The 25,523-nt window shown below is 41.1% G+C and overlaps 2 protein-coding genes across 6 annotated transcripts in view; one reads left to right on the top strand and one right to left on the bottom strand.

Moving 5' to 3' along the window:
• Positions 1-22,020, top strand: part of REL (REL proto-oncogene, NF-kB subunit) — a 37,529-nt gene extending 15,509 nt beyond the window's left edge. The window contains exons 4-10 of the mRNA XM_085299141.1: positions 98-189; positions 13,246-13,386; positions 17,169-17,273; positions 17,561-17,773; positions 18,122-18,190; positions 18,300-18,374; positions 19,235-22,020. Coding sequence (XP_085155267.1) covers positions 98-189; positions 13,246-13,386; positions 17,169-17,273; positions 17,561-17,773; positions 18,122-18,190; positions 18,300-18,374; positions 19,235-20,016 — 1,477 coding nt within the window. The 3' untranslated portion in view covers positions 20,017-22,020. The remainder of the gene's footprint in view (positions 1-97; positions 190-13,245; positions 13,387-17,168; positions 17,274-17,560; positions 17,774-18,121; positions 18,191-18,299; positions 18,375-19,234) is intronic.
• Positions 21,865-25,523, bottom strand: part of PUS10 (pseudouridine synthase 10) — a 39,155-nt gene continuing 35,496 nt past the window's right edge. For all 5 annotated transcript variants that reach the window (XM_085299143.1, XM_085299146.1, XM_085299142.1 and 2 more), the window contains one exon: positions 21,865-25,264. In XM_085299143.1, the coding sequence (XP_085155269.1) occupies positions 25,226-25,264 (39 nt within the window). In that variant the 3' untranslated portion in view covers positions 21,865-25,225. The remainder of the gene's footprint in view (positions 25,265-25,523) is intronic.

Genomic DNA, 25,523 nt, shown 5'->3' on the forward strand with positions numbered 1-25,523 from the left:
TCTCTTACCAGAGTATCTTTTAACAGCAAATAATTAATTTAGATTTTCTACACTGGGGTTTTTATTAGTTACCRAAGTCCTGCCGTATGTGCTTCAGTTTTCAGAATTTGGGCATTCAGTGTGTGAAGAAGAAGGATCTGAAGGAATCAATTTCTTCACGAATCTCAAAGAAGATCAATCCTTTTAATGGTGAGTAGCACTTAGCTAGATGTTTGAAAGGCAAATCCACTTTGCAAGATGGTGAAGTTTTTTTTTTCCTGTCCTGCCTTTGCTTTTGTGATGGAGCCATATTCTTATTTATTTATTTACTTTGAGAAATACCTTTCCTCTTCTGAGTCCCTCCCAGTCTTTCTTCACCCTTATCACATGGTGAATCTATTCAGACAGTTGTCTTCCCCTCTCCCCACCCCCCAGTAGCAATGTAAGCCAGCTGCGTTGCCTTGGCCGGATACCATGGGAAGGCCATCATACAAGTAATACAGATGACAACCTAGCAGGAGAACCATTCCCTGGGAATCTCAGGAATGACTAGTGATGTTAGAATATTAGTAGCAATTTAAACCAATATAAATCTGGCTTGCCACAGTCCTGTTCCATCTCTGGCCCTACACTTCCACCATTCCTGTCGTAACAGATCTAGAGACCATGTGGCGATACAGTGAGTGGACTTAGCAAGTTGCTCCAATGGAAAACTAACTTGCAAAACAATAAATAAATAAATAWATAWATATATAYACACACACAAATATAGTTTTCTCTGGGATCAGCCTGCTGAACCCATTCATCCCACAGCTGCATGATTGCTAAGTTCAATGCACAGAAGAGATGGAGAACCCAAAGCAAGGGGCGGGTGCGACTGGAGCAGGACCACTGTTTTGTTTTCTGCACTCAGGCACAACTAGGGGGATTAAGATCGAAAGCATAAATATACCCTCGAACTATTAACTCTTTGTAACTCACCACTTTACTTATTGTCATATGCTAGTGTGGCAAGGAGGAGTTACTGACCTTGAAAAGCAGTTCTGTTTCGTAAACATAAATGCTAATACTGCTTCTAGTTGCTTCTTTCCAGTTTTGTTTGCTTTCCAGTTGCTGTCTGGAAAGGAATTGTGTTTAAGCAATTTCTGCTTATAGTAGCTGCTGCTATTCTTGCCCCTGGTCATCCTATAGAGAAAGGTAGGTTTGATGTCAGAATCCATTATGCAGAAGTGGAATTGTCTTCATGGTTGTGCTATGTAAAGTAGGTCAGAGAATGAAAAAAATAATTTACACATTTCAACTTCCCCATGTTCTTCTACTCCATATTCTTCAGCTGACAGCATGAACATCTTGTGCTTGTTTGTGTCATTAGTCTTGTAGCAACAAGAAGAATTTGGGGGTTTGTGTTGCTAATTACTTTATTAAGGAGTTTCAAATCTGGAATATGTATCTGTTGGGGGGGGGGGAACATATCCCAGACCCTTTGTCATGTTGAAGATAATGCACACAGCAACACAGTTGCTAAATAGAGAACCTATTGCAAGCACAGTACTGTTGTCACTTGCTGACACCTTGAACTTCTACAAATCAAGAAAGTCAAAATATTTATAAAACCTATGAGCCCACAGTTATTGACTRTGTATTAAAAAAAAGCAATAAAATAAGTCATTTAGACTTCCAGTAAATTCATACTGTTACTTCAAAATTGTATTGCTTTGATGTTGACTTTCTTTTTAATAGTCTGTCTTAATCATAGAAATTAAAAAATGTTGATTGGAAGTTTCTGTACATGCCTGATTTCAAGCTCTAATAGTGTCTCTGAAATGTTACTGTGAATGCAGTTATGTGTTTGAAGTGTTGTCAGAGGTTGGAGGCTTTTCAGATATTTTATTTTATAACCATAGAAGTTGTGCTAAATTCAGATGAGGCCTTCATTAGACAGTTGAGAGCTGGATTTCTGGCCTACTTGAAAATACATACTCCTGAGCTGGGACCAAAAAAAAAAAAGGTAACTTTTTCCAGAATGAAAGATGTTTTAGGTTATTTTCTGAAAAAAAATGCAGTGACATTTGGTTAATTAAACTAAAATATTTGGTCTTGAGTCATATCAGTCATAGACCTCATTCTGTCATAGTAGCTCACTCTTTCATTTGTCTGCATGGGCCAGCATCTGTTGGTTCATTTCTATCACATGCTCTCTGCTATACCCTCACTGCAGCATGTTATGTTATAGCGAAGACTGTTTAAGTACCATGGGAGGTTAGACTTTTTCCAAMGACCTTAACCCCTTAACCTGTAGAAAAGAACAGTGACATGATATAATTATAGTATTCAGAAGGTGACCAGTTAGTTGCAGCTGAATGATATGTTTGGTCTAAATGTCTTACTGATTTTAGCAAAGGCAAATTCTGGTAAAGTCAACCCAAACAAATGTTTTATTTTTATTTCTCCCCCACACCCCCCCCCAAAAATTAAAAAATGTTGACAGTGTTACTGGGGGGAGATGGAGCGGAGAGAGTTTTAGCTATGTTTTCACAATGAAGTTAATGTGCTAGCTCTTGCAGTTAAATAATTACAAAATGTAATACAGCCAGATACATTTTAGCCTTACATTCTTAATTTTAGAACAGCTGTTCAGAGTCAGGCTGATGGTCCATCTAAATAATTACCCTAGTTCTGATAATATATGTCATACAGTAGAATCTGTTTTTTTTTTAACATGATTTATAGTGCTTTAACACAATTTAACTGTTTAAAATTAAGTGCTTTGYTTATTTTATCTTGACTCAACCAGTTTCACCTTGATTTCAGACATGAAAGAGGCACCCTCCTGTTCAGCCCTTTTGGTTTTCTTTCTCTTTTATTCATAAATAAAAACAGAGTTGACATTTCCTCCTGCTATTGTTGTGCAGTAAAAAAAAAATATGATAAAATCCTTTTTCCAGGTTATTTCACCAAAGAACCTTTAGCARTTACTTAGTTCTATTTGTCATGCGGCCAAGTATGAGAGAATAAGGACATGTTTACCTAAAAATATTTGACRTTCTTGGCAAGGTTGGCACATAACTCCAAATTCAGTAATCACTGTTGGGCTTGATAGCATCCGATCAGATCWTGGGCTCCTTTCTACAAGTCCAGCAGCAGAAGAGACCATAGCACTGCCCTGCCTCAGGTGATGCACAGCATGACACCTTCCTCTAGGCAGGGGATGTGATGAGAAGGGACCAGTACTCATCATTCGCTGGCGATCCATAGCCTACATATTTGCCTTTGGGYGCCTGTGCACATGTCTGCGCAGAACAGAGCCGCCCTGAGACTGGCTTCCAGCTGCTCCAGGACAATCCCACGCTAAGCAAAACACAGAGAGGCTTAGGATCAAGGCCCAATAAAACAGGATTAGTGGCAGAAATATCTGTATGTGTATTCAGTTGATCAAAAGAGTTTTATTAGCAGTAGTCACTATAATGTTTGCTGCTTGATATAAAATTTTATGTATAGATTTACATTTTTTCTTTTTTTTTTTTCTTCTCTAAGGTCAGAAAGATATCATTACATTCCCCAAAATTACACAAGGCTATATTGTATCCATCTTGCATTGTGCTTTAGTTATGCATATTTTTCAGAAAGTAATCCCAACTTTTTTCTTTAGGGAAATTTCATAGAGTTAGGTGTASCCTCCCAAGTTGGTCACAAGTTAGTTACTTATTTTTTTATATGAACATCRAGTTCTGAAAGATCACTGATATTTTTCAGCTGTGTGGAAGATGCTTTAGTGAATAGTTGAATTTTCATGAAGCTGAAGACTAATCCTTGGACTGTTTTTTTTCCCCATCTCTGGAAGAGAAAAGAACAGGAGCAAACAGTCCCTTTCCTGTGTCCCCATTTAGGGCAGAGGTTCAATACTGACCTTATTGACAGGTACAGACATCTATAGCCTATCAACATATGTGTTATTTGTCATGTCAGTAAAGACTGAAGTAACAGCAAGATGTGGCTTTACAAAGTTGCTTTCTGCTCTTTCGTGTGTCAAATGGGCTGTTGTGTTCCAGGGGAGCGTAGGCATCGCGGTGGCAGAGGGAGACGTGAGCCCGCATGCAAACTCTCTGATAGTCCGTCATCCCTCCCCTACACTGTCCAGTACGGGCTACTGAATAAGGGTTGTGACTGGCAGCAGTAGGGACTTGCTCAGGAAAGATCATGTGGTTTGAGATAATGTTCTCCTACGCTCTTACGTATGTTCTTGAASCTGTTGATACCTACCTTAGACCTCCTGAATGGTAACAGGAAGGTATTTGCAGATCATACTGTGTGTCTAGCTGGGAGCTTTCRGTATTGAAGTCATTCTAAAAGTACATCTGTAAGGCTGTTTCACTATAAATTCCCTATTATTAGCTGGCAGCATTTATCCATTGTTAAACTCAGGCTTTGAACATACTTTTTGTGCAAATCGTGTGTATTCACTGTCATGTAAGTCAGATTATCTGCTCTGAGGTTGTTTCTCCTTAGTTAGCTTAGTGTGAGAGAGAATTGCTGTTTCTACGCTGTCACTGGATGYGTTCATAATGCTCCGTGCTTACAAGGCTACAGCCCATGTCTTTCTGTGCTTTAGGAAGCTGAGTAATTCCAGAAATATCTCGCGGCAGAGTGGGAAAACTCATCTCATCCCTGAGCACCCAAAGCAAATGGTGTGAGTTTGTGCTGTGCCTTGCGGAGTGGCAGCCTAACGCGCACCTAGGGCTCCATGGCGTGATGATGATACAAATAGTGCAGCGTCGAAGGAGCAAAGTTACTCCTCCAGCGGAGCTTGTTTAGATCTGCTTTCTAGGGTGTTTGTTTTCTTTAGGAGTTGCCGAGTTGTGCCGTATCCTTTTCTTCCCGTGTACTGTCTGATATACTGCCAACCCAAATTAAAAGAACAACCAGTCTTAAGTTACGAGCTTTTGTGGATGGGTGTGACTTGAGGTAGAGACAACAATTGAATTAATAATAAGTTAATTATCAATGAGGAAAAACCCTGAATGTGTTCTGTAAATTTAGGGGAAAACTGTACATAGCACGGTCTTACGGAGGACTAACCTTTTTGTAGTCAGCTGGATGACAACATGAAAACCCTATTTGACTTGGCCTAGAGTGAGAAACCCAGAGAGCAAATTCCAGGCAGCTCATCGAGGGGGTATGAACAGGCTTTCCCTGGAGCCTGACAAATACTTAGGGCTCCTCTTCTTTTGTAACTGCTCTGGCTAATAAGCATTTAATTAGTTTTCGGGTGCTCCAGTGTAACCCCATCACTAACACACTTTCGTTTGCCTCCTCAGTCTTTGGTTTGTTCTGTTTCCCCTTTCCACCCACGAGCAGCTGACCCCACGTTCGCTTTACGCTCGTCACAGTCTCCACGACAGCCCCTGCACGCCTCTGCCTCATCATATTCTCGGGCTCGTCCCCACACAAGTCACACCAGCTTCCTGCCCACGCACACAGTCACCCTCTCCGCAGCTTCCCTTGCCGGCCCCTGCGCGGCTGCTCTCGTAGGACCCTCGCTCCTCTGACGCCGCTCGCCCCCGCCAGCCGTGTTCGCCAGGGTCACCCCCTGCCACCCGCTGCTGCAGCGCCGTGCGAGCGCTGGAGAGGGGTTGGTTGGGTCACTGGTGTATCTGTGAATAAGCAAAATACTCTGAATCAGAAGAAGACTCCAAGAAAGAGTTTGGGAAGTTTGAAAGTGAAAAGCGTCAAGAATCCTCTGTAGTGAATGTTCTGAATGTTTAAAGAAACTTAAAACTTACTGTCCTTAAATTAGAACAAATCAGTAACCCCTGTCGTTCTCAAACTGCGAATGGTGGTAATTGAGAGCAGTCGGCTTTCGAAGAGGTGCGGGGCAAACCCACTTGAGGAAAGCCGAATGTCCTCATCATAACATTACTTTAGCTTTTACCTTTGGAAGTCCCTTCATTCTTTTATTCCTTATGCATATGCTTTTTGCAGCTTGTGCTGAAATTTGTATATTAACCTGAAGGACAGCCCCTTTTCAAGTTGTTTAAAACTGAAAAAGAAAACTGCCAGGTAGAAACATTAAAAATGCTGACTTTTTTTTCTGCTATAAAGAGAAACAGATAAGCTGAATCTTAGAAATGTACAGGGGGCTGGTAGATGTATTTGGTTCCAATTTTACCTTTTTTAGATTGAACCCAAAACCAGAAGAGAACCTGGGTTCAGCGAAACATTGTCTAGATGAAACAAGGACTAAATTTCAAGATTTTAAATTTCTATTCCCAGTTCTTTCCTTGGCTTTTTTATCAGGCCAGGWCCCTCACCTTCCCTGGGCTTCCTTCTGTGAAACAAGGATGATACTGTTTGTTTATGCTGGATGTATGGAGATTTATTGAGCATAGGTTAGCATGTGCATTTCGCAGTTATTTGCGCTAATCAATATCCCCCTCCATTTTTGCGTTTTGAAATTAGTGGATGTTATTAACTGCATATTCTGTTCATAGATGTATGCAAAGCTTTCTTTTCTGCAGAACTGATTGAAACTTTTCTCTTCATGGATCACAGAGGTGCAAACCAGGCATGAATTTATCAGGAGAAAAAAAATACAGTGCTGCCACCATCCTTCCCCTCCCCCTGTTCCCAGCGTCTCCCTCTCAGCAARTGCTGGTAGATGGTATTACGCACCTGCACGCTGCTGAACAACCCAGCCCCTCRTGCAGTGCTTTGTATCCAGTTACTTAACCCTAGCTACAAGGAAAGAGCATAATACTTTGCTTTTGACAGTAAGGGACAACTAGTAGACTAGGATTACTCTTTCTTTTGTACCAGTATGATTGTAGTTCATTTAGAAACAGCAAGTGCATCATTAAACTTGCTGGCAAGGTCATTTTCAGCAGTGTAGAGAGTTCAGCTGCTGGAGACACCAGTGAGACGCTCAGGCAATTAACCCGTGCTGCGTTAGCCGCTCGGCGTAGCCCTTCCGGAGGYGAGCGGGTGGACAGCTACACAAGCTCCCGGCACACGAGGTGTAGCCCTGGCGCCCTGGGAGGGGAGCGCGCGTTGGATCCGAAGCGCACCTCCTGGGCACAGCTGAGTGGGACCCGGGGCTTGCACCCCGTTTCCCAGATCAGCTGAATCTGGCATAAATCAGTCATAAATCTGCTGCTGGAAGAGACAGACCTTCCTTTCGCTGTGACTGTCCGTTTCCGCCTCTTCCCTTGTACCAGGACTAGCGTTTGCAGGAACAGATCCACCGGAAACAGACCTCTTCTCTTTTTCTTCTGTCAAGTTAGTTCTGAGCAGGACCGGTTCCTTCTTCTGATTCACTCTGTAAGGGCTGGCCCAAGCATGATGGTGGTGCTGGAAATGAAGGCTGGGCAGAGGCAGGAGGAAGGGAAGTGCCACCCTTTTRTAGCAGAACCTCTGGTGTAGGCTGGCTTAACTAACTATGGATATCAGAGCTGAGGGGTGACATCTTTGTGCTCCAGATCACTTGAGGAGCAAAGCACCTGAGGCAAACCRCATCTCTGCCATGAAACTCAGCTCCCAGCGTATCCCCAAATTAATAAACACTGCGTAAGGAAAAAGGCAGAATACAGCTCACTGTGATTATTAATGCTGTGTGTTCCTGAGCGATCCCCTCAGTGAAGTGTTGATTTTTGTTTGCAAAAGGTCATTTTCTTTGTTTGATAGCTGGAGACTGTGTTGCTGATACACCCCCTCAGCCCCYGTTTGAGAAATGAAGATCACAAGATGTTCCTTTGTAGGGTAAATTGGTATTCTCAGCATAGCCTTCTCTGCATGTGTCACACTACATCATTTGCCCTGGAAGTTTCCGTGCAAGTTAAGTTTAGATGCTAAAGCAGCACCTCCAACTCCACCCACTCCAGAAGTTTCTGACATCATTACTCTAGAAGTTGGGTGGAGGGGTGTATGTGAGCAATCTGCTATTTAATCAGTATCATGTTATCAGTCAAAAAACAAACACTTCTTCATTTCTCTTCAGTGTTCAAAATAAACTTTCACTTTCCCTGTAAATCATCTTGTGAGTAAACATCAAAATCTTTGATCTCCCAATAATTTCAGCAGGTAAATGAGATCTTACTAGTCTTTCTGGATACTTAAGACTTAATTTTTTAAATTATTTTAATAATAATGTCAATGAACACTCACAAACAGGAGGCCTGGTATTATCAGCATCTTTAATTTTGTGCCAGAATTGGTACTTGCATTTTGGTGAACTAGATCCAGAAAGCGTCCGGGTTTTACAGGAGCAAGTACAAGAAGTTCTCTGAGATCTCTTATTCAGTAGAAACCCTGCTGGGGCTCTCTGGATTTCAGTGGCATAGATGCCTGAGACAGGGACAAGCCAAACCGAAAGCCGGCGTCGGCCGAAGGGGCTGCTCGGATGAGGCAGCTTGGGTTGGGGAGGCAGGCCTCCAGGAGTTAGCTTGTGCGTGGTGTTTTGGTGTCTCAGTGAGACTGTATCAGTCTCTTCTCATGATAGTAGATACAGAAGTAGGGAAATATTTCAAATGTAATTATTTTTTAAGCTGAGGAATCGGCAGTTCTTTTAAAGAGTTGTAAATAGATTTGTTAAGATAGAATTTACTAGTTATTGTAGCCCCTTTCTGGTTCAACAGTAATACTTCTCAAGTCTAAATGCTGATACCATTTTTTTAAATCCTATTGCTAGAATCTTGGTGAGTCAGTTATTTTTCTTTTATGATTGCTCTAGTTGTGTTTTTATGGTATTTTTGGCACGATGCCCCTATAGCTACTCGAGAGTTTTAACTCGTTCTAATATTATTTTCATTTTCTATGCTTTTCAGTTGCTCCACTTACTTTAAAAGCTCTCTTCTCACCTTGCAAAAGAGCTGTACTTACAAACATTCCTTAATATACTCCTGTTTGCGGAGATAACTACAGAGAATGAATCCTTGCTGGATTAAGGTTAGGTTTTTATTAGCTTGGGCTGTCATAGTAACTTTGCTGCAGTGTTTACCTACGTTATTAGTGGGATTCCAGCTCTTTGAGTTGGATTCGTGTGAAGACAGTAAGGTGTGGTACCACACAGCAAGAAGTAAGAAGAGGAAGTTGAGCCTTGCCAAGAGCGTAGTACTTCTTCCTTTTATTAATGTATTGTATCTAAGTCTTTTTTGCTGTGTCTGTTCTGAACACGCTGCATTGTGCAATCCTTATTCACATGTGCAATGTCGCAGCCTCCAGTAGAGCTGCTTGTCTGAGCTTTGCACGGGCAGATGCTGCGTATGTTGTTGTTCTTCAATCCTTTTTGTTCCCAAACTTTAACAGCGGGGTTTTTTGGGGGGGGGGTTTTGTTTTTTTTTTTTTGTTTGTTTTTTTAACTTTAGTCACTTTAAGTTCATTCGGTTTAATACTGTTTATTGTCCTTCCGTATGGAAGTTGGTGAAATAACACTGAATGACACCATCATCCTCCAAGCGTTAGTCAGAGTGTCTGTCTCATTTTTGTTTGTTTTTAATATTATCTAGGTGTGAGCCAGCATCCGTTCAAGTCAGTGGTTAATCTCAGATTGACTTCAGAGGGAGCAGAATTAGACATTCATTAAAAATAACAATGTTTTATTTTGTTTGGATGATTGTCTTTTAGGTGGGAATTAAATATGTTTTGAAACTGATGAAAGCTGTGTGCTTCTCTGTACAAATGTGGAATTTAGCTTCTATATATTTTTAAACATGTCATCACAAGATGGAGTTGCAGCTGTCATGTTCTCCTTTTTTGCTCTGTTATGCTCTTCTCATCTGGTTAAAAATAGCCTGAGGAATCAGTCTTGACTGAGCACTTCCTCTTTCAAGCTGCAGGTTTTTTTAATGTATTAAATCATTTATAAGAACATGCAAATTAGCAACAGTGTTTTCTGCAGTAGTATAATGTCCTGTGTACAACGATACTGTGTTTTACAGTTGTTAACTCACTGTATCTTTCCTATATCAAGTGGGTCAGGCAAATTTACTGGGAATTGTGCAAGTTGATAGTACATGAAACTATATAATTTGAACACTTAAGATTAGCATACACACTTTCTCCATATCAAATGTATATTTGTATTTATAGAGTTTGTATTTTTATTTCTTTGTATTTGTGTGTATTTGTATTTATAGAGTATAGAGTCAGGGTTTAATTCTGCTACTGTTTGTTTCTGAGGTACAGGCTACTGTATCTGTGGAAACCGTAGTCCAGGACTGATGCTTTAGTTTGTAAGAGATGCTTGATTCCACAACCACAAAATCCTCACTTTGTTTCAGGATCAAAAGCCAGATTCAGGTTTTGTGCTCTGCTTCTATCTGCAATGAGTTGAATTAGGAAAAGATACTGAATTTCTATACTCAGTTTCATTTTTAGAGTATTTAAAATTTAGCTTCAGCCTAGACTTTCTGGCTGGATCCAAATTATCACCAAGGCTAATGCAACACACTGACATAAGTATTACTGCCAGAGTGTCCTTGGGAGTCAGTTGCTTACTAGCTAAGATGTTAGAGCACAGACAAGAGCAAATTAGCATTACATTTCTGATTATTCATTCTGCAGGACTTAATCTAGAGAATACAGCGGATTTTCTTGTTTGTTTGTTTGTTTCTAACTCAGGTTATGTCAACTGCTAAAGCTTAGTTATGTGTGCTGTACAGCTCTTTGTTCCAGAGAAATGCTGAGGTTCAGCAACCTCATCTTTAATACCTTGTAAATCATCCAAGCATAATAATGTTCCTAGGGTTAGTTTTAAGAGCAGAAGTTTGCTGAAAATCACATTGGGTATGTTTTGGCATTAGCATCTACTTCATCCTTGGTTGGCTTCTTTGAGAGCCAGCTAATGGTCAGCGGATTGTAGCGACCACCAGAATGTGGACACAGGAGTGGCTTCAAGGGCTCTGTCATGTCTACAGCATTGCTAACAGCTAACAGTTCTGGAGTCAAATTATAACAGGTTGGATTTTAATTTGGAGGAGAAGGATTAATGAGACAGTGAAGGTGTCCAGATTCTGTGTCAGTGCAGACTCGCGAGCTCTTGCATCCAGTGAGTACTGCTCCAATGTCCCTGATGTGACACTGATGCCTCCTTGTTGCTCCTCTCCTAGGATTCACAGTGTAGTGCTGGACTGAGGGAGTGAATTGTATTTCTGATGCACTTCATCAGCATCTGTAAATGCACATAACTTAAAACAGTGGCACCAGAGAGAACCTGTTTCGCAAACATCCTATTTTATTAAGTCAGCAGTGAAGTACATTAAATTACGAAACTTTGTGTATCTGGTATTGCAGTCAGACCCCAACCCACAAAGTTCACACTAGCGAACTCCTCATTACAATTCTGTCTCTGTGCTCGTAAGCTGTGGCCCAGTGTTTTTAAGYTACAATAGCTGCTCCTTAGTTTTGCACTCACTGCTATACTTGTCTGTAAGTATGGCTGATCATGGGCTTGTAAAATGGAAAGTGATTGGCTTTCTTTTTGCAGTAGAGACTGAGGTATTAAGAACATCAGAAAGATTGACTGTGCCAGTGGAAAGTATTCTGAATTCAATGCATTTAGTATTTCACACTATCAAAAGGTGAAAGGAAGAAATCAGTCGAGTGGGCATTGTGGAATCCTACTCGTGGCAGGGTGGAGACCAACCCAGTGATAAGTGTTAAAAGGTCAAAGTATTGCAATSTAATCAGTACAGCATGATCCGCAGACTTTTTATCACAAGCACATTTAATGTTTTATTATTGCAGGAGGGCTTTGAAAGGGCAGGGGAGGGCGTGAACTGAAGAGTTTGTGATCTGTTGACTTTGCAGACCTTTATGTAATTACTGGGCGTATCTAASCATGCTGAACTGCTACTTTGAACAACTTTGGAAAAGAGAGCCTCTTTAAATGATTTAAYTATCGGTACTTCAATGTAAAGGAAATAAAATCAGTCTTTCATTTGCTGTCATTGGGTGTCAACATAATAGTTTAATGTCAGACTTTAAAGGAAAGTGTTACCGAGTTCATATTCTGCCGCTTTTCCCAGAATCACCTATTATGCTAAGAGTACATGAAATGTTTAGTAATAATCCTAGGTCCTATGTTTTGAAATTAAAATAAGTGAAAAGGTGAACAAAACTGGAATGCTGGCTTGGATTAAGTGTTACAGAGCTTTACACTGGGAAGAATATGTAACTAAATATCCCTTCCAGAAAGAGTTTGCTTGTTGTGTTATGGAAATATATCGTAATGATGCTACTGATCGTTATTTTCAAATGTACAGAAGTGACACAGATCTTGATGGGAATGGGGGTTGTTTGTATTGTTTTGGCTTCATTCTTACCCCAGGAACTAACTTCTGGTCGTTTTTCCTTCTCAGCTTCTAGAAGAAAATAATGGTAACATGTAGCAGAAATCTCTAGCTGTTGCTGAAGATCTTCAGCTAGATCCTAGGATTTTTTTGTACTGAAATACTTCTATTTGGCAGTGTCATTCATTTCATAAACTTTATTATGCACAAACAAGAGAGAGAAATATGTATCCAGGGAATGACTTTTAACCATATATAGCTATATGAAACTGGTCTGAAAGGCAAGCGAGGAAACCGTTGAGCAAAGAGCACTCAAGGAACAACTGAACTGGAGTAGCAGAGTGAGATCCTGAGAATCTGACCTGGAGTGAGTCAGAAATCCCAGTCAGTGTTGGAGGCTGGGGTACAGGACCCTTAGAGATGACGAACTGCAGCCTCAGAACGTTGGGGCCCGTAATTTTAGGATGAGTTGTCTTGCTAAGAGCRTTGGCTGGCCAAAATGGTTGGCGCTGGAGAGAGCCCCGTATCACCGCCTCCCAGGTGGATGTGGGCCATGGTGTGGTGTGACAGAACCTCTGTTCCTGGTTGARGTTCATCTTCCTTTACTGCAGCTCTCCAGGGGCAATACCAGTCAGGCACATCAGGATTCACCTGTGAGACAGCCTGGTCAAAGAGCAAGGTTTTATAAAACATAAAAGTGGAGAGAAGACTGCCATGGTAGAAGGAAAGTTTTTTACTTTTTTTGCTTCAGATTTAGCCTTGTTCGATGAAGGGATGGTATTAAAGGCTTCTGTTCCTGTTCTGTTCTTGTTGTGTGCAGGATTTTATGCCTGCAGCTCCTCTGAAGCTAGCAGGGACTATGGCCACATTTCCTCTGCACTGGCAACACTGTTTCTTTTCTCGGTGGACTTTAACTCCAGTTCAGTTAAAGCATTTCTGCTCTTTCCAAAGAGTAATCCTTAGTCTCTTTCCTTCTGCTGTACAGTGCCTGAAGAACAGCTGCACAACATCGACGAGTATGATCTCAATGTCGTCCGCCTCTGCTTCCAAGCTTTCCTTCCCGATGAACATGGCAATTACACATTAGCTCTTCCGCCTTTGATTTCAAACCCAATCTATGACAACAGTAAGTACCTCAGTCAAATGCTTTTTTTTTTCCTTCTCCTTTATTTGAGATGAAAAGTGCCAGGTCATTTTCTGAGCTCTTTGTTAGCCTTCTGGGTCACTTTTGTGGCTTGGGACTGTGCACCAGATGCATGCCTACCATATAGTAACGCAATTAGTATACACTCACAAGATCATTCAAGAGTGAAGTTTCAGCTGTATCTGCTCATCTGATGCTTTCTTAGCCGTTGTTTTTATATCACAGTAATGACTGCAAGGAAAGGCCAGCCTCTGACACGCTAAACAATTAAAATGGTAGTGAAACRGATGGCTGACATAAGACCAATCTGTTTTCCAAGGATGTCATTTCAAACCTGTTTGTATCCATGAGGAGTCTTGCCTCTGACTTGAGAGGGCTTTGAAGCAGGACTCTTGGGTGATATCTAGCCCATTGGGAAGCTGGCTTAAAGCTTCTGTGTTTCCCTTTTGTATCYCATTCTGTCAGTATTTTCAGTGCGTACGTAGGTAACAAGGGAGGATATACTTCATTCAGCCCTGGGAGGGTGCAGAGAGATGTGAAATACCCGTTCTTAGCACCGTTTTCCACATTCCARAAAACGGACTTCCATATGGCTTTGGCAGATCACTTCAGCTGAGGATTTTAACTTTCAACRTGTACAACAGTTTTGAGCTGGACTTCTGTCCTGGAAAATAATGCTGTCCACATTAATATATATTTCAAATATTTATTGCTGAGGCTTTAAAAAGCAATTTTACTGTTCTTGCAGTCTTGTTTGTCTTCACAGAGTAGCCTTTTATCATTGAAAACTTTCTGGCAGTAGTTTTTATTTCAGCAGTGTGAAAGTATTTCCATGCTAAATATTTAAGGTCAAGGGACATTATTTTAGCAGAAACTTCTGAATGAGATACGCATTTTAGACAGTTGATGTCTACAACTGTGTTGATGTTTGCATAACCATTATGAAAATATTTAATATGAACTCAGGTGTTTTTGATATTTTTGAAGCCTACTCTAGCGTTATCTGGAAGTTGAAATTGTGTGCATTGTTATTTAGAGCACTTGTAGTAATGTAGTTAAGGTTGAGATAAAATTGATGTAGAAGATTTGTAGCTACGTTTCAGATGCCATTTAGAACTATGCCAAATCATGATTACTAGTCCACGTTGATTGACGTCAGTTTTTGCTAAGCTGCTGAAATGACAGATAGCTATATGTGGTGGGGGAAGTTGGTATTTTTATCGTGGGTGTATGTGGGCAACTTCTGATACACTATAGGTATCTAAAATCCTCCATGTTACTTAGCAGCAGTGTAAATAAAATAGTGCATAACTGCAACCACAAATCATAAAATTATGTTGCTCTTGCCTGGAACAGCAATTTCAGATCTGGACCAGGTTGCCCAGAGAGGTCATGGAGTCTCCTTCTCTGGAGATCTTCAAGGCCTGCCTGGATGCAACCCTGTCTAACCTGCTCTAGGTGACCCTGCTGAGCAGGGAGATTGGACTAGATGACCTCCAGAGGTCCCTTCCAACCTTACTCATTCTATAATTCTATGAATTTCTTTTAAAAAATGTTAACCCTTTTAAACTGGCTCTGTCATACAGAAATGCCTAAGGTCAGGCTATAATATTAGATAAAAGATGAAATTGTATGGTGTATGGTACAAGTTGTCAATGAGTTTGGGAAACCTGTTTTTATTCTTGAAGCTCTGGTGGACCTGTTCAGGTCAGGATATTCAGGAGCTAAAAAATATTCCGCGATTCTCTGAAAATCAGCTTGCACATTTTAAATCTGGTATTTGCTTTGATTTCTAATACTTTTCTAGTCTCCATCTAATTTCGATAGTAGAGATGCATATATGTATTATGGAATTAAAGAATAATTTGAACATAGTGTGGAAGCAATCACATTAGCAGAGACTGGACAGAAGCTTGGCCTTCTAGGGGTCTGGTTTTTGGGCTTGCTTTTTGGTGCCCTTGCGGTAACTTGTGCAGTTTCTAAAGCCTCARAAATTGTTGGCTCTCATGTCTGCCGCCGAGTTAGTTCGGAGGATGTGTGCGGCGTTGCTCACGCCTTGCAGGGGACCCCCTCCCGCAGCCTCAGCGCGGTCTGCAGACTGGGGGGCACAGAGGCTCTCCCCTGGCACGGAGAGTGGGCGCAGAGGAGGCCGCCGCGTCCTCCCTCTCTGCTGCTCTGGCACTGCCACCAAAAGAAAAGGGGCAGAGCGGGGGGTTGGGGTCTCCCAAGATCGGCTCTCTGGAGGTCAGGGCTGTGAGGGTTGCGAGAGGAGAATTACAGGTACCCGGCAGGACCTGGAGAAGAGATGCWGTGAAGAGCCCTTAGAGAAAGGGGAAAGTACAAAAGTGCAGAGGGCAAAACAGAGAAACAAGGAATGAGGAAGAGGAGTGGGCAGGAGTGGAAGTGACAGGGAGGAGGAAGCGTGCAGTGGGAAGCGCTGCTGTGCGGGGCAAGGGCAGAGGCCCCAGCGCGCGTTTCCCCCCGAGGCCGCAGCTGCGCTCAGCGTTCCTGCCCAGCGCCAGGCCTGCGGCAGAGAGCGGTGCCACCCGTCGCATCCTTGTGTGCTGGAATTCTTGTTTCCTTCCTTTTCCTTCCCTTTTAAACCCCTTAAAAAAAAAAAAAAAAAAAAAAAACTATTATAAGTTAACTTGTCGCAACACCACAATAACAATGTGAAATACTTTTTTGGTATCGCAAAGGATTCCAATCAGACTGTACATCAACAGTTAAAAGTGCAAATCAAGTGTGTTTCAGAGTGCCAGACTATCATAGAAAATGGAAATTTGAAAGATGTGTGAGCTCAGTGGAGCNAAAAAAAAAAAAAGACAAAACAACAAACTCAACAAGCCTAGGATACCATCCTCAAAACCTGATAAATGGACAGTGGCTGCCATTTGGGCATGCAGAAGTGAGACAGAGGTAAAATTAAGCTTTTCCTTGCAACTCTTAATTTATTCTTCCTGTGAAAAACACACAATGACACGGTCAATCATATGATCCTGCACTGTTTCTAGGTTTGGGGTTTTTTCCCCTCCCTTTAAAGCTTCTGATTCATTCAGCAAGTGAAGTCATGTAGTAAATGAGGTACACACATCTCATAATAGTAATAGCTGCAGATAGTAACTACTTAGTTGGGGTCTGGCCTGAGGTTTCCAGGAGCTCTGTTATAAATGCGGTCAGTACTATGCTACAGTAAACCTTTACAGTACACTGAAAGATCAGGTGTGAATTGACTCAGGCTGGAGCCCAAAATTAAATGGATTTTTGTGGGGGTGATACCTTGAGCTTTGATCTCTGTATTTCAGTTCTATGCGTAGAACTGGAGCTGGTGGTGGTGAGGCCTCACATGCTGTGGTGGTAGGAGGATCAAGTTTGGGGGTTTTAAAGGAGTGCTAGCCCAGTCTGCCCAGGCATTTAAATTCATTTGGCCCTGCTAGTTGCTGATTCCAGGTTTGCGTGGAAAATCAAACCATGCTTCTGCATTTCCTACATATTGGGGTACAGTAAACACCAGATAGGCAGAAACCCCTCTGTGAGCCATGCGTGCTCATCTGCAGTGCCATGGGTGCTTTTACACTACGCACCTACTTGAGATGAAATGGAACAATTTTTTTAGCGTGGATTTCAGGGCCAGACCTGTGAAGGTGCATCACATTCCTCCATCTGTTCTTTCCCTTCATCTSTCTCTATTCCCTGTACCTCTTCCTCAGCAGCACCGAAGTTACAGCAATTCTMAATCATCAGATTTGTCTGTCTGTTTCCAGGAGCTCCCAACACAGCAGAACTGAGAATTTGTCGTGTGAATAAGAACTGTGGAAGTGTAAAAGGAGGAGATGAAATATTTTTGCTGTGTGACAAGGTTCAAAAAGGTAATCTTGACTAGGTCTTTTTTCTTCATTCCAAATAGCTGACACTAACACTTTCTAGCGTGGGAATTTAAACTCTTCACCGCACTCCTACGTAAGCATTCAGKTTTTAGCAAGGCAGAAGAGTTTTCAGATAAAAGGATTCCCAGCACCTCTAAAGGATACTAAAGATATTGTGAAGCTTTAAAGTAATTTACTTTGCTCCTTTCTTTGTTTCCTTCCCCACCTTCTCTGCTTCAAGCTTTTAGTTTTCTTCTTTAACAAACATCTTTTTTTTCCTAATGCACTAGATGATATAGAAGTCAGATTTGTCTTGGACAACTGGGAGGCAAAAGGTTCYTTCTCGCAGGCTGACGTTCATCGTCAGGTTGCCATTGTGTTCAGAACACCACCATTTTTCAAAGACATCACTGAGCCTGTTACAGTAAAGATGCAGTTGCGAAGACCTTCAGACCAGGAAGTCAGTGAGCCAATGGATTTCAGATATCTACCAGATGAAAAGGGTACAGTTCCAATTAGTTTAACTTCTTAAAATTCATTATCTCTGCAGAACTATTGCTGATAATAAATTGTAAGTTAATCATAGGTAAAAATTTTACAACACTATTTCCACAGAGTAAGATAGGGGTTTTGGTTTTTTTTTTTAACAGTTAGTCTAGTCTCTCTTTCAATGAAAATATTAAGAATAACGGTTAATAACATTGTTTTGGTTTATTAGAATGTAGTTGTATGTCTGAAATAAATTTTTAAAATATATTTTATTACAATTAGGGACTACTAAAGTTCCTTCAAAAATTATATTGAAGAGAATCTTAATTAACACAGTTTCTCTTTCCACTCTTTCTCTGCAGATCCATATGGTAACAAAGCAAAAAGGCAAAGATCAACATTGGCTTGGCAAAAGCTCATACAGGACTCTGGTAAGGAAAATACTTGACTTTTCCTTGTTTCAGTGAACTTACAATTTGATAGAATTATTTTATTTAAAAACAGAAATTTGGAGTAGATTCATGATTTCTTCCATTACAGGATCAAATGCTTCGGAGAGGTCCAAAGTAGCTCCATTCTCGTCTGTCACTTCTGAAGGGAAGCTGATTAAGAAGGGTAGGTTTTTGCTAGCACATGCCAATCTGACAGTGGTTCAAAACAGTGTCTAACTGGTATGGGGAGGGGCTGGAGCTTTTTCAGGGGTCACTTAAGTTTTCATGGCAGCAGCAGTGCCTGTCTCTYACTTTCCTTTCTCCTCCAAATTATTCTCAAAGCCTCAGCAATGCTGCAAGTTTCTTCCGCAGGAGAAGGCTGCAGTCGCCTTGTTGTCATGTATTGCTAGTTAGCAGCCTTAGATGAAAGGAAAGAGCGGCAGCACAAGGCGGGAAGGAGAGCCACCCCATGACCTTACCCCAGATAATAAGCAAGCGTGGGGCAGAAAGGGTGCCTGGGAAGGCTAAAGATAATTCAAAGCTGAAGTTGATTTATTTGCACAAACCCTAAAGCAAACATCTTGTTAGAAGTGTTGCAGTTGATGGAATTAGGTTTCTAAGCAAGTAATTTAGACCCTTGGGTAGCGACCATTTTCTCTGTGTTTAGATCGGTTGCCCTCTAAATGTAACACTCAGTTCCTGGCTTTCCCTCCTCCTTGCTTGAGGTTCTAAAATTCTCTCCAGGTTTTATTCTCATAAGAAACTGGCACTTTTGGCTASGCAAACTAAAGCTGCCAGTTCTTTTATAAATAGGCTGTCGCCTTCAGTATTTGCCATTAAGAGGGATGAGGTCTTGCTGCGTTTAAGCGAGTACTTAAGTGCAAATACACATACAGTCTTGTTAAGATAGCACCATTCTTGTTTTGCTGGGTCAAAAAATGCTTGAAGCCTTGAGCCTTTTCACTAGCTGTGCTTTCTATCATTTGYAAGTTTATAAAGGTCTGTGACAGCATAAAAATGTGGTAACGTCTTTCCTCTCCATAGAACCAAGTATGTTCGTACCTGCACTGATGATGCCAGCACCAGGAACTCTGGCCAACACTAGTCAAATTTACTCTGTCTGCAATCAGATGCCACATCAGCCTGCGCAGGTAGGGCCAGGGAAGCAAGACACGCTGTCCCCATGCTGGCAGCCTCTGTATACCCCCTCTTCAGCTGGCAACCTGGTGAGTGCACACCCGCAGAGCAGCTTTGCCGCAGAGGTGCCTCATGCCAGTGCTCAGGGCAGCGGCGCGCTCCCGGCTTTCCACGAAACCCCCCTGAACTGGGCTGAYGAGAAGGATCCAAGCTTCTACAGGAGTTTCGGCAACACGAACGGCATAGGGGCGGTGGCGCCGGCAGACATGCAGAATGTTTCTAGCAGCAGCCTTGTGCACCAGGCTCACCCCACCAGCGTCACCACAGCGAGCATCGTCAGCATGGAGACTGATGACATGAACTGCAGCAGTATAAACTTTGAAAAGTATAATCAGGTGCTACATGCAAGCAATCACAGGCAGCAGCTCCATCAGGTGCCACCAGCTTGTACACCTGTAGCAGCTCCTGGCACCACACCTTTCACTTCACAGTCTAATTTAGCTGATCCAGCAGCTTACAGTTTTTTAGACCAAGAAGTTTTGAGTGAATCAAGACTATCCACCAACCCGCTCCAGAATCATCAAAATAGCATTGCAGAGAACCAGTACTATGACACAGATGGTGTCCACAGTGACGAGCTCTATTCATCTTTCCAATTTGATAGCATATTACCAAGCTATAACCCTTGAGCCAGCGATGGCAGGCTGGAAGCAGGTACTAGAGCTTTTCAAAGGGCTAGCTGTGTGAAGAAGAGTAACTTTTCCTTCTGGATTGCCTGCTTTCTCTCTCAGAATGTTACTATGCAAGTTTCACGATATAACTTAAGGCTATATAGTATAGCCCTAAGACTGGTGCCCCTTAAGAAGAGAGGTGGGAATAGGGTTTAGAGTTTTGTACCTTTAAAGTACCTCATACGCATTTTTACACTGTTGGAAAAAGGAACTTCTTTTAACACTTAAAGCTTCCGTAGTTTGGGGGATCTAAACTGTAAAAGCTGGTATCTTCAGAAGGGTCAAGTTTCAAATAATTCAGAGTTATCAGAGTTAAAGTTGTTTGGAAAGAAAAACTTTTTCTTTTTTTTTTTTTTTTTTTTTTTTTGATATTAACTATAAATTTTGGTATAATAGTAATTAGGAAAAAAAAAATACACAGGAGCACTCTTGCTCAGACTTGCCTAACAAAGTTTTACTCAACTTACTTGAAAGGTTTAGGTTTCTTAACCTCTTTTGTATGAAATACTCTTCTGCTAAAACAAGGTTGTGCATTGATTTTTCACATCTTCATCACATTCCATTTGCTTTGAAGGCAAATTTGCTCTAAAAATTTTTTAATGACTATGTCATTGTTAGATGTATTTTAAAAGACCGGAAGGTTTGTTTGAGTTTTTAAATAGTCCAGCTCTGTTTTAAATGAATCACTGCACAAAAGAATGAACAGAAAACAAGGACTTTTCTGCACTTCATCCAAAGTGCACTATTTTAAATGACAAAACCCTGTTGCTTTAGGAATGGAGCATGCTGTTATTTCTCTGGAAGTTTTTTTCATGTGGCTGTGATATGTATTTTATTTTGAAGAGCAGAAATATATTGGGTCAAGGCAACTACCTATTCTTTCCTCAGGTATCCTGGCAGTTTCTTGCTATGCAAGTGACTGCTTAAGAAAGGGTCAGATCCTGCCCTCCCTTCCCCTCCCAAGCCCCTCACGAGAGAGCTTTGGCGCGAACCGAGAAGCACATTATCTGGACACCCTAATCCAGACACACCGTACTAACGATTTAAAGCCATTTCAGTCAGTACTAATTAAAAGCACCCCTCTACGCTCTGGATCAGAACTTAGAGCCTCCTTCCCTTTGCTTCCCAATCTTCACTCTTAGCCTGAGACACAACATGGTTAATGACAACTGATAAGATGTTACTGGCTAAAGAAGACACTTTACTCGGCATATAGGGCTTCGCTGTGTTAATATTATTATAACTCTTCTTAAGAAGCAACACATCAACAACTACGTGAGTACATTTCTTAAGTTACATAGCTGTTTTCTATGGTGGGTAAGGCTTAGGAAACTGATTGTTACTGKGGGGCAACTTAAAACTGCACCACGAAAGAAAGCAGTAACTATTTCCCATGCACAGTTGGCTATGTAAACAACCCAAAAAAGCCYACAATCCCAGATCAAGAGAGACAGCTGAGATGTATAGCGGTATACAGGGCAGAAAAGAGCTCCCCGAACCCTTAGTGCTTTATGGAGAGCAGGGACTCCTTACTGCAGTAATTCACTGGATTCAAAGCAACGGTGTACTGCAGCAGTAATGCATTATACCAGTTACCCAGGTGACAGACTACACTCCTTACATGACGTGTATAAATGAAGCTTGGAAAACTGTTCCCGCTAACTCTAGATAYACAACGGAATTAACTGACTTTATATTTTAAAGTAGTTTTCCCTCACTTCTTCAAAACACATACATACCTTTTCAGGAGCTCCTTATCAGGCTTAAGCAATACAAAGACCAAAGAAATGCAAAGAACAGCAGAAAGCTTAGAATGTGTTGTTTATTCAGTTCTTTTTTTTGAAGTTCTCAATTTTATTAACTGTAAACATTTTACTCATTTTATAGAAAGCTCTTTACAATATGATTTGTTTTTGTTGCATAATTAAATATTTTCAACATTCTGTTTTCCTTTGTAAGCAAGTTGCTTTGGTAATTAAAAAACTGGTCATAAATACTCAGCTTCTGCAACCTCCTCAAATTTAAAAATGACATCTCTCCCCTTTAAAAAGCCACAGAAATCAGAGAGGCTGGGTTTGGTTTGTTTATCTTGGGGCTTTCTAAGGTATTTTATTCTGCACACARTTACTGTTGATCACTACACAGCCTATAACACTGTGTACAGAAGGATTCATCTTCACTTACCAATTTTTTCCTGATGTGGCAGGATAATTGAAGAAGAATGATACTAAGAAACACGGCTCAGACCTTATTTTTCAGCATTTTCCACATAACATGCTAAAAGATGTCTACCTCTTTCATACATTCTCCTCAAAAACAAGATTAAATCCTGCTCTTGCTGGYATTACAAAACATCCTATGTAATTCACTGTGTATTTACAATCAGGTATTTTACTTTGGCCCTTATCTTTAAAGTACATTATTAGTACTGCTGTTGCAATACTCACTCATTACAGATTATGACCGGTCAAAGTATTTATCTTCCTTTATTAAAACTGCAGACTTCTTAAACAAAGTTGAAAAGAGATTCTATCTCTAATTTTCATATTTTCATGATTATTGAAGCATAAATGAACTTGTAAACAGCTGTACAGGCAGGCATTTGCAGTATCAGTTTTTTTTTTCCTCCCTCCACATTAGGATGCTTCAAATTTAATCACAGAAAATGCATGATTTAGACATTTCTGATTGATAGAGCTCTCCACATTGCATGAAGATGAGCTTAGACTCCGCACACTTAGACTAAACTTTTATAGCTTCATTTTTCTGCACGCTGATTCTTAAATTGGTCTTCACTGTCATCACCCCATACAGCATATTAAAGAAAGAGCTGAAAATAAGAGCTCCTAGAGTGTTTTTCCATCACAACAGGAGTAGCAGCCCCCTTTCTGCTTCTGCCTCGCTAGCATTATTTCACTTTGGGGATGGCTCTTCTAATGTTTGTCACATCCATATTGCTGTCTTGCTTATATTTTTTCCCCTGTAGTTTATGGAATTTATCAATCATATATTCTAATTCACTCTGAGTTTCAGTCAAGAAATCCCATAGATATGAGACTGAAATTCTCTTTTGTTTRTTTTCTGTATTCAGTTTCTTAAGTTTTCCATCATTCACAACACTTCCTTTCTAGGTGTTTGTAGCTACTTACACAGATTATTATCTGAGGCAGTTACTACTGGAATCTCTTGCTCATAGCAGCTTTAAGATTAAAACCAAAAAATGTTGCTGTCAATGTTCCTATTATTTATTTTTGTGTTAGAAAAATAGGAGCTTCTGAACTACAGCCATACCTACATCAAAAGGGACTAGGCAAACAAGCAGTGAGAGAATTTTTGAGAGCCCGTCAGAGGCAGTGTGTGTAATATTTAGTCTWATTTCTCCTGACTTTTTTAGGAGCTCCTTTAAAATCTGAGCCTTCAGCTGAAGTTGTGCAGCTCTTCTATTAGGAAGCCCCTGCACCAACGAATTGGAAGTAATGCAACCCAGTGATCCTTCCTGACCCAAACAGTGTTTTGTCTTGGAAAGTATTACCTTTATTATTTCTGAACTGTTCATTAAGAAAAGCCCTTAAATTCCAAACCTTGATTTCTTGGGGACTCTTTTCTGTACTTCAGGTGAGCAGAAGCACCTTCCTAATGCACTTGTGCACTAGTCCTTTTCAATGGATTGTATTTTGTTACTTTATTCCTRTTTTTATCAAATACGGTAGATACGCTTTAATTCCTTATTTGGCTTTGCAACAGGATACAGGCATACAAGAGGCCTTTCCTGAAGCCGTATGTGGGGGGCTGGCCAATAAGCGGGCCACATGCAGTCTTGCATCCTTGCAGTCCTGCTAGAGGAGTGAGTGAGATGCGGGCTCCTCCGTGCGACCGCTGTGCAGGTGAACACACACCGCGCACGAAGAGAGCGGCTCCCTTCCACCTCCTCAGCTAGCATTTCGGGCACCCGGCCGAGTTCTTTCCTTCCTGAGGCGATGGGCGCTTCGCCCTGGCGGCGCTGCAGAGCCAGCCTGGGATCAGCACGTCCTAAAGGGCCCTGGGCTGGGGCTTTTGGGCTCTCCCTTGGAGACTGCCCTGCTCTGTATAAAACATTTCAAATATTCACAGGAGCGAGGAAAGAAACTCAGGTCTTCCTCATTGCAGGCAAGTTCTCTAGGCAAAGTTCAACTAGTCCAGGCATCCATCCAAACCTTAGATACTAGAAAAGAGTTTTTTATGCTACCACCATGCTACAAACAAAAGCTTTTTACCTCTTTCTTCATCTCTTAATACCAGTATTTTATATTACATTTTATATTTACTTGCACTTTTRGGTTCTCTGTATCCCTATTCGCTGGATTTCCATCATGTACCATTGCCAGGAATACCCAATCTTTTTATATTYGGTGACTCAACAGTGGGGAAATCCTATGCACGAAGAGGAAAGCCATTAGACTACAGGCCTGAAGTACCTCAACTGTAGTTCCTAGGAAGTATAACATTTTTAAATGAGAAAAAAACCCTCTGTTTTCAGTGCAAAGTTTTCATCTGAAAACTGTTTTTCCTTGACAATTACTTTGGGGGACAAATCTGCGCCTCTCTAAAACAGACATTGACCAAGCACCAGTCAGCACACAGCAGAATGTCGCCTCACATCAATAACTATACCACTGTGTTCAGAGTCTGCCTGACTTTTGGGAGTTTCTAACAGTCACACGTGAACAGTGCTCAAAAAAAGTTAGGGCTGTGTTTCAGACAATTCAGTACCTTTACCTAGACAAGAAAGCCGCAACACCCAATATAAAAATACTTAAAAAAAAAAAAAAAGTCTGAAGGAAGGTTACTTTTAATTTAAACATTTTCAAGCATATTGCAGAAAGCATATTTGCTGTGCCTTGCTCAGCACCTTGTTTGCATGTTACACTATTTGTGTTTCTCCCAATTGTTTCTAAAAGACTTATTATCAGTACATTAGCTTACTATTTTTTTAAAATGAAAAACAGAAACTAAAATAAGGCTAGAGATTAAATGAACACACACTACCTGTTCCAGAGCCTTGAAAGTCAGTTCAAATGTTCAACAAAAAGACTTTGCAATGAACAACCAGGCTATGATACTGTACAATGTCCAATCAGTAACCAGCTGCTGACAGGGGAGCTGCTTTTCCTTGTCCCAACTTGAAAAGCTAATTATCCAGAGTTGGAGGCCAGTCAACATCAACAGACTAGAAGAAGAGAGGGGAAAAAAAGGCAAAATCAGCAGACTTGATATTTCAGGTATACAAAGAGACTTGTTGTTAGAACTCCATGCCTGTCAGCTATAAGCTAACAGTGGAGAGCAGAGTAAATAAAAGACAACGATGAGAGATACAGCACAAGACAAGGAGACGGTGGCATGAAAGAGCCACGTTGTTCTAGTGACTCTGTGTGTGTCTGAAGAGACCTCCCTGGGAGCTGGGTGTTCTTCCTGAAGCAGAATCAAAA

This window comes from Rhea americana, unplaced genomic scaffold (genome assembly GCF_003343005.1).
Source record: "Rhea americana isolate MKP2758 unplaced genomic scaffold, rheAme1 scaffold_146, whole genome shotgun sequence".
In the NCBI taxonomy this organism is placed as follows: Eukaryota; Metazoa; Chordata; class Aves; order Rheiformes; family Rheidae; genus Rhea; species Rhea americana.